Genomic DNA, 9,552 nt, shown 5'->3' with positions numbered 1-9,552 from the left:
CCTTTAAATAGCCGTGGGAGCCCTGGGGAAGTGGCTGGGCTCCGGTCTCTATTTAAAGGGCTGAAGTGGTAGAAGCAACGGGAGCCCCAGACTCTTTAAATAGCCCCCAGAGCCCTGCTTGGAGGGGGTATAGCGAACTCTCGTGATGGTAGTTGCGGGTTCTGGCAAGCCAGGGTAAAGGATTTTTTGGATAAATGGAAAAGGAAGAACCAGGGCCCATACCAGGTGCAGGGGTCAGCCTGGGATGAGATTAAAAAGGAAATGGAGAAAGTGTTAGGGGACCCAGAGGGATGGGGGGTTGCTGAGGAGCCCACCCTCCTTTGGTATGTGGGTAGTGGAAGAAGGTCCCTGCCCATGGGAACTGAATGCCTTCCAGGGAAAGGTGGCACTTCAGTCCACTTGTGAGAGGTTTGAAGTAAGGGCAGCAGTATGAGAAGCTGCCAGTAATCTTTCGAGTTTGGTGCTGTTTCAGCAGGGGCTGCTGAAGTGTTGTAAATTAGTTAGGGTGGTTAAAAATTATTTAGCACAACAGGGTTTAGAGTCAGAAGCAGAGTTAACAGACACCTTTAGAGACAGGAGCACACTTCCCAGCGTATGGCTGCCTAACTACATCTTAGCTGAAGGCCTTAGCCTGTCACAGTAAGAGAAGGCCATTCCACAGACAGCGATCTTTGAGTCTTTCTTTTATATCTCTATAACTAGCTAAGTGAGAAGAAAACACCTTATATGATGATGGGGATGGGTCTGTTCCAGAACTAGGGTAAACATATTCAGTTATTTGTTCCATTCCCTATTCAGCTCCCCAAAGTCCAGAGGGGTAACCGGTAGACCATTTATCTATGCCAAAGGTTACAAGCACTTCTACTAACTTGATCTACAAGATACAGGCCTGTAGATTCCTTGCGTTTTGGCCAAATATTATGAATAACTATTATGAATAACATATCCTGGAATTCAGCATAAACAAACCCCCCAAAATTTTATAATCAATCAAACCAGTGGAAAAAACCCCACACATTATGCAATACAGCAAGATAGCAAGTTGGCCTTACGGGCTACAGCGTCCCACATACTTTAGGGAACTGGGAGAACTGATGGGTGGGTTTTAGTGACATTTAAAGAAATGTGTAACTTGCCAAATCATCATATAAATGATAAAATCTGAAATGTGTAACTTTGGAGACACGTTCTTTCTTCATAAGGTGAATGTAACATCACTGCACAAGACGGCTTCCTAGAGACCAGTATTGTATAAAGGCTATTTCCTGTACTGTTTTATTATGGGGTTAGAGCAGTAAACCTGACATTCTTTAGTGGGCCTCTTGGACCCATTTCAGAACCGAAAGCTTGGTCAAGCAATTGACTACACAACTGATCAACAACTAGTGTGAATCACTCCGTCCTCTCAGATTCACTATTTAGACACAATGAAGGCACTCACAGAAATAATTCCCCATGAGATAAAATGCCACTGAATTTTATGAACCTTCAGCATTATAGAAATAAATGGAAAACTTTAGTTTTGTTTTTCTCATTGTGCTCCAAAAAAAGATTCTGGACACGGTAAATGCAGTTTCAAAACTGCTACAATCCAGAGGCATAGACCTATACAAAGCAGCAGAATTATTTCCCAAAGCCACTAAACTCGTAGCTACATTTCAAAGTGAGTTCAAATAAGCCAAATGTTGATCAATTAAATTATCAGAAAAATGGGTCAGACAAATCAAGTCTGAAGAGAAGTGCTTGAGAAGGGCAAAAAGGCAGGGAAGTAGCCTGTTTTGTGGCTGATGATGGAGGAGATCAGAGCTGATACTGGTTGCTCCAGGGAAGAATCTCCCCCTGAACAAGTGTACAAAGGTCCCTCCCTGAGGGTATGGCTCCATTACCCACTGTATCAGCAGTTAGTGATCGATCAATCGGGGATCCATGTATCGCGTCTCTTCTAGATGCGATACCTCAATTCCCAAACATGCTCCCTGTCAACTCCGGAACTCCACCAGGGTGAGAGGTGGAAGCTGAGTTGATGGGAGAGCGGCAGCCGTCGATCCCATGCCATGAAAAGGCGAAGTAATTCAATCTAAGATACATCAACTTCAGCTACGCTACTCTCCTGTAGCAGTCTGGGAGCTGACCTTGTTTGTGAAGACAAAGGCAAAAAAAGGATTGTGTACATTAGTTTTTTCCACATCCTCTGTCACTAGGTTGCCTTCCTCGTTCAGTAAGGGGCCTACACTTTCCTTGACTTTCTTCTTGTTGCTAACATACCTGAAGAAACCCTTCTTGTTACTCTTAACATCTCTTGCTAGCTGCAACTCCAAGTGTGATTTGGCCTTCCTGATTTCACTCCTGCATGCCTGAGCAATATTTTTATACTCCTCCCTCATCAATCTTCTACTTCTTGTAAGTTTCTTTTTTGCGTTTAAGATCAGCAAGGATTTCACTGTTAAGTCAAGCTGGTCACCTGCCACATTTACTATTCTTCTCACACATTGGGATGTTTTTTTTCCTGCAACTTCAATTAGTATTCTTTAAAATACAGCCAGCTCTCCTGGAATCCTTTCCCCTCATGTTATTTTCCCAGGGGATCCTGCCCATCAGCTCCCTTAGGGAGTTAAAGTCTGCTTTTCTGAAGTCTAGGATCTGTATTCTGCTGCTCTCCTTTCTTCCTTGTGTCAGGATCCTGAAATCAACCATCTCATGGTCACTGCCTCCCAGCTTCCCATCCACTTTTGCTTCCCCTACTAACTCTTCTCTGTTTGTCAGCAGTAGGTCAAGAGGAGCTCTGCCCCTATATGGTTCCTCCAGCACTTCGACCAGGAAATTGTCCCCCTACAATTTCAAAAACTTCCTGGATTGTCTGGATTGTCTTCCAAGGGGGGTTCTGTGATCTAACCTGTCACAAGAACAATGAACAAAAAAATGGGAAAGGTTCACGAAAACAAAAACCTTGCTTTGTGGACACACGGACATCACAAAGAGCCCTCTCTGGGACACAAGGAAAGTTCATAGTCTGTTCCACTCCAAAATCAGCTGTGCAAAGCAGTAAGTTATTTTTACTCAAAGATGCTGTAGTAGTTAAATATCGCAGTCCAGTTATCAAAAACACATGGTTTCACAACTCTCACCAGTAAGCTCTAGTAGAATGTCTTCAATTCCTACAGCAGTTTTCCTGTATAAGGACTTTCCAGTAGAAACATTAGGTTTATCCTCCAGGTTTTGTGACGGATTCAACATAGAAAAATCAGGTACATTTTGTTCACCGAATCACTGTACATATGACAAAGAACTTCAGCATTGCTAATTCTTTCTTTTTCTCTTTGGTTATGTGAAAGTGTAGCTTCTGTGTGTAAAATTGAAAACAACCAAGACGACACAGGGACTAATGGAAAACTACTGTGCCTCAAAATGCTTCAGTATCTAATGGTAGTCTCAGGTCAGGTCTACACTCAGCTGGGATCGATGCTCTGAGATCGATCCATTGGTGGTCGATTTAGTGGGTCTAGTAAAGAGAAGAGTAAGATAAGTCAATGGGAGATTTTCTCCTGTCAACCTCCCCTCCCGCTCCCACAGTGTAGACCCTGCAGTAACTTTATCCAAGGTACATCGACTCCAGCTACCTTATTCCCGTAGCTGGAATTGCGTAGAGTAGGTTCACTTACCGTGTTAGTGTAGACATAGTCTAAGCGTCACGGAAAGGCTGAGTAACAGGGTGTGTGGGGATGGAGGCTGATGAGTGACAATGAAAGAGGCCAAGCGATGCTCAGAGAGAGGTAACTCAGCAATGGAAAGAGCCGTGCTGAGTGATGGAGTGATAATATATTGTGTGGGAGGAACTTCTCAGACTGTGAACTTCCACAATGCTGAGCTCAATCAAATTGGGACAGGGCACCCTTGATTAACGAGGAGATATGTTTTCCCCCTCTTGTAGTAGAGGTTTCAAGTGAGTGGCCCCAGGCGATCACTTTCTGCAGCAGGTGTATTTGCTAATTTTGTCACGAAGCTCTTTGGTTCTGATTCCATAAATGATCGGGTTGAGCATGGGAGGGATAAGGAGATAGAGGTCAGCCAAGATGATGTGAACATGGGGAGCGATGCCTTGACCAAACTGATATGTGAAAATGGAGAAGACGCCAGGGGTGTAATATGTCAGCATCACACAGATGTGGGTTGTGCAAGTGTTGAAAGCTTTCTGGTGGGCTTTCTTAGAGGAGATTCTGAGGACGGCCCTGATGATCTGACCGTAGGACAGGGCAATGAGCATCAGGTCAAACCCCAAAACTACAAACATTAGCATCAAGCTATATATCCTAATGACTGTAATGTCCCCACATGCAATCTTGAACACAGCTATGTGCTCGCATTGCGTGTGGGGGATAATGCGGTTGGCACAGAATGGCTGCCTGCTCAGGAGCAGGGGCAGAGGCAGAATGAAGAGAACAGCTCTCATCAGACCTACAAGCCCGAGCTTAGCTATTCGTGCATTGCTGAGGATGGTGGCGTATCTCAGAGGGTTATATATGGCAACATAGCGATCAAAAGCCATTGTCACGAGGGTGGCTGAGTGCATAACAGAAACTGTGTGAAGGAAGAACATCTGGGTGAGGCAGCCAGCCATACTAATGCCTTTCAAATTGAACCAGAATATGCCCAGTGCCTTTGGTACGACGAAGGTAAGTGTGGAGATGTCTGTGAGGGCCAGCATGCAGAGCAGCAGGTACATCGGCTTGTGCAGGGTCTGCGCCTTACGTACAACACACAGAAGAGTGAAATTTCCCAACAGGCTTGTAATGTAGAACGTAGAGAAAGGGATGGAAATCCAGATGTGGGCAGCCTCCAGGCTGGGGATGCCCATTAGGATGAAGATCGAAGGGTCAGAGGGGGTGAAGTTGAAAGCTGCCATGAAGTGGTTGATGTGTTGGTATGACTCAGAAATGCTCAATGTGCCTATCAAGAGAAAGAAGCACAGCGAGGGGTTTACACACTTTATAACAATTAGTACAGTAAATATTTTATAGCTATTAACATCTAGGAGTCTTCTTGAGTGGGGAGTGAAGAACCACCAATGATGTCACTCCCTGCTTTATATAACTTAAGCATCTGGCGGGAACCATGTGTTTCAAAACTTGGTTTCCAGATTAGTTTGTGGGAAAATTACAGATGGAGCCCAGAGTTCTTTGGCCTGGTCACATGCCCTTGTAAAGTCATAGCATCCATCATGTATAGGCTGTCTGAAGCATTCTCAGACAGCCTCATCTGGTGGGAGATAAGTTTCTCTTAATGCGTATTGTTTCCTCCAGTGACTCATTGCTCTGAATAGGCCCGTCCCAACCGGCTATCTAGACTGAAATCATCCTGCCTAGTGGTCCTTACCCAGTTGTAACTGCATTTGAAATACAGATAAGTAGTCAATATTCATAACTGCAGACAAAAATCATACATGCATACGAATCAGATAATGACCCCTCTTGCATAAAATGTGTCATAATTATACTATAATTATGCTATAATCATGTAATCATATTATAATGATATCACTATGATAAATATGGGGTACGTTGTCACAAAATATCAGTGGTTATTTCTAGCAATGAAATGCCTGAAGCTACATAACAACAACAATTGGGAACAAAACTGAGTAAAGGTTATGTCACCCAGGCTGCAATTTTGTGGCTTGCCAGAGCAAAGAGACTCTGAAGCTCCCCACACTGTACCAGGAAAAGTCCCAAAGCTGGCCTTGGATCAACAATCATACAGAAAAAGATTATTTCAGCAGCACTCCCCACCTGTCCATCAACATGCCGCTCTGCAACTCTGTGACGTTCCCCTCTGGTGTCATCTGGACCGGTGATCTGCTAGGTCACTCCAAGCCTCGACTCTTGGAGCCAGACTGACCCTGCTCTGCAGTGAGAACCCCCCACTCCTGGGCTGTTCACGCACAGCCTCTGCCATGTAAACTGTCCCTTGGATCGTGCAAGTGAATGACATTAGCCAATATCTTCGGTCTTAGACACAACCCTAGGAATCTTTGTCTTGCAGTGTCCAGTTATGCCCACAGGATACTGCAAGCTTATATGAGTTCATCAATTTAACAAAGAAATTGATATGCACCAGGCTTGTTATCCCCAGGGGAGTCTCTTACACACTTCAAACCAAACACACTGCTTCAGGTAGAATAAACAGCACATTTGTTAACTACAAAGACAGATGTTAAGTGATGTTAAGTGACAGGCAAAATGTCAGAGTGGTTACCGATATTAAAAAAAAATATGCAGTCTAAACTCTCAAACCTATTAGACTGGGCAACATCGAGATGAAGCTGTTTTTCTCACCCCACTGGATATTGCAGTCCTTAATATACAGGTTGGTTTCTTAAACCTGGGCCAATCTCCCTGTTGGAGTGTTGTTTTCTTCTCAATGTCTTCAGTGCTAGCAGCAAAGTTTGGGGCAGGAGAAGGGCCCAGTATGTTTCCACTCTGTCTGTTTTATACCCTCAGTCCATGTGCTTGAGGAGCACACATCGAGGCATGTCTGGGGGGCATTGCTGATTCTCTCCAAGCAAAGTTTAGCAATTCCCTTTGTGGTGCCTCAGGCAGGTGAGTCATTGCATTGGAACTCCCTTGCTGGACAATGACTGTTGATGGGTTGTTTGACACCCTGCCTGGGTGTTGGTTCCTTTCCCTGCTGTTGCCTCAGGGTGGGGGCTAGTATCTAGCTGATTCCCCAACTTACAGCATGTTTTAGTGACCACCGTACAACAGAATTCTCATTGCCCCATATACATTAATGATACATATGTGGATAAGACATGACTTTCAGCAGATCATAACATTTCCCTTGATACTGTACAAGGCATGCTTTATATGTAAGATCTTGATGATCTGAAAATGAGGAATATGGGGGTTACAGTACTCTCCCCCAAGCTGTAGCCCGTCACAGCACTCAAAAAGCCTCAGTGCTACTCAGCTGTCACTGCACATCCCCTGCCTGCCTCCACAACCCTCAGCAGTGCATAATTTTCTGTGTAAACCCTCCACCTGCCCCCACAGCCTCCAGCACAGCCAGCCTGTCTCTGTACACCCCTCTTCTTTCCACACAACTCTTGGTGCTGGTCACCTGTCCATGTAGATCCCCCACCCCCAGAACTTCTATCCCTGCCACACAGTGATACTCCTCACCCAGGACCAAAAGCAGGTGCCATGCACCACAGCAACAGCTCACAGAACTATCTCCTCAGACAAGGTTAAATTCAGTGTCTGCCTGCACCAGGGAAAAGGGGGAGATGAGACTGAACTGCCTTTCTGGGGGCAAAGGGAACCCTGGCTGCAGCTCAGCCTGTGCAGGGAAGGAGAGATGGACAGACCTAGCAGGAGTGGGAGAAGAGGTGGGATTAAAAGGACCCAATCTGAGCAACTTTTCTTCAAAAAGACACAAAGCTTTAATGTATTGTGGCCAGTTAGAAACCCAGACATCCCTTCCTGAGGCTGCTTTTCTGTGTTGGCAATTGCTGATGTTGCCACAAAACTGTAATGGGCTTTCTCATGGAAGGAAGTACGGGCTGGATGGGAGACGGTGTCAGAGACCATCAGTTAGAGCAGGGGTTGGCAGCCTTTCAGATGTGCTGTGCCGTGTCTTCATTATTCACTCTGATTTAAGATTTTGCTTGCCAGTAATAATTTTAACATTTTTAGAGGTTCTCTTTCTATAAGTCTATAATATATAACTAAACTATTGCTGTATGTAAAGTAAATAAGGTTTTTAAAATATTTAAGAAGCTTCATTTAAAATTAAATTAAAAGGCAGAGCCCCCGGACAGATAGCGAGGACCTGGGCAGTGTAAGTGCCACTGAAAATCAGCTCGCGTGCTTCCTTCAGCACCCATGCCATAGGTTGCCTACCCCTGTGCTAGAGTGTTGCCCACTTTTCATTGCATTTTCAGACACCCCCTAGACCCAGGAGGCCTCATGATGCCTCTTTGGAGGACGTCCGTTCCCCATGCTGCATAGTTTCAGGACTCCGTGCCACTGTGATCTGAATACTGCATGTTCCGCAGTCCTGCCTGCACTCACCGCACACACTGTGTGCTCCTGGACCTCCCCAGGTAACATTTACAACACAACCTTTAATGCTTCTCATCCTCTCCAGAAATGGAGATGAAGGGTTTCTCTCCCTCTACCCCTCCTTGAAAAAAATGGTTATCCTAATTGTTTTGAAGCTTTAAGTCTGTGAATTTGAGATTTAAGCAACTGTACTGTCAGTTCTTCTTGGGTCTGAACAAGCTCATCCGTCCTTAGAGGCCTCCGGGGTGACTCCAGATGAAGTCACTGGAGGCTCATGGCCGATGTAAATCAGGGCATTGATTTAAGTCACTACATGTGGATTTAGAGCAAACTTCTGGCTCACTTAGGAATTTTTCCTTGGATCTCAAGGGGATCAGATTCACCCTGAACGTTTAACTTTTGGCTCCTGGCTGTGAAATTCACAGCTTCGGGTCCTCCTGCAGAGAGCGCTGTTCTGTTAGGGTGCTGAGAGAGTCTGAGGGAACCCCCAGTTCATGTGACATTCTGAGACTGGGAATGAAAATTGGGAGTTTCAAAACACAGGGGCCTTGATTTTGCTCTCAGGGAGGTCAATCTGAAGTGACCCAGCGAAGGCAGAATCAGAGAGCAGAATCTACCCAGTGTGTGGCCTATTCTTGTTGTGAACCCTCTGGTAACACAAATACCCACTGCAGAAGCTTTAGCTGCACTTCCAAAAAGGGCACTGAGGTTGCTGAATTGGAAAACTTGAGCAAACTACAAGAAAAAACATACAGCTCAAAAAAAAAAGTTACTGAGAAAGATAGAAGGACACAGTAGGAGAAAACAAATTAAACTTAAATGCAAATATTTGTCTAAAGTATTTCCAATCTATTTGTAGTTCCAATTTTTCCAGGAAAATCCCTTGTTTTTTCTGACAGTACTAAACAATTCAAGTCACCGTGCTGGTGAATTCCTGCCCTGCTGGTTCTTGATTTGAACTCTGGAAAACTTCCTCAGCACTTATCACTCACTTTAATGCAGAAACTGGCAACTCACCAAAATCCCACGCAGCAGAGAGAGGAAATCTTTTTATTGCAACAGCAAGGTAGAGTCTTGAGAATCAGTGTATGAATGTCACATGTCTGACACTCGGCATGCTGCACAGCGACCTTTATGATTCCCCGGTACAATCCCTGTGGATTTTCAAATTGGCCAGGACTCCTGTACAATTCCCTGGACTCTGTGTGAGCAGCTGGAAGAGCAGAAAATGGACCCTGGAGAACTTCAGCCTGAGAATCACTCCCGGGAGAAAATAAATGATTTGCCGAGAACAGGGGCTTAGGTTTTCAGAGCAAACTGTGTGTTGCAGACTGTCCAGTGTAGCAAATGATGATGGCTGTTTGTTCTGTGTGTAATGTACTGCCATCTGCACAATGTGTGAGAATGCTCCCACAAAAGCAGGGACCAAAAATCATTTTCAGTTTTTCGTAGCAGTGTTCTGTTTCATACTGCCTATGCAGTTGTAATATCCAGT

The 9,552-nt window shown here is 44.8% G+C and overlaps 1 protein-coding gene across 1 annotated transcript; it reads right to left on the bottom strand.

The window, feature by feature from the left end:
- Nucleotides 1–3,958: 3,958 nt before the first annotated feature.
- LOC127055100 (olfactory receptor 52E2-like) lies at nt 3,959–4,900 on the bottom strand. The gene has a single exon (XM_050961753.1). It carries the CDS (start codon nt 4,898–4,900, stop codon nt 3,959–3,961), a length of 942 nt encoding a protein of 313 aa, XP_050817710.1.
- Nucleotides 4,901–9,552: the final 4,652 nt, after the last annotated feature.

Source organism: Gopherus flavomarginatus, chromosome 1 (assembly GCF_025201925.1).
Source record: "Gopherus flavomarginatus isolate rGopFla2 chromosome 1, rGopFla2.mat.asm, whole genome shotgun sequence".
Lineage (NCBI taxonomy): Eukaryota > Metazoa > Chordata > Testudines > Testudinidae > Gopherus > Gopherus flavomarginatus.
Note: the sequence above shows the minus strand (reverse complement) of the source record. Positions and strands in the feature narration are given on the sequence as shown.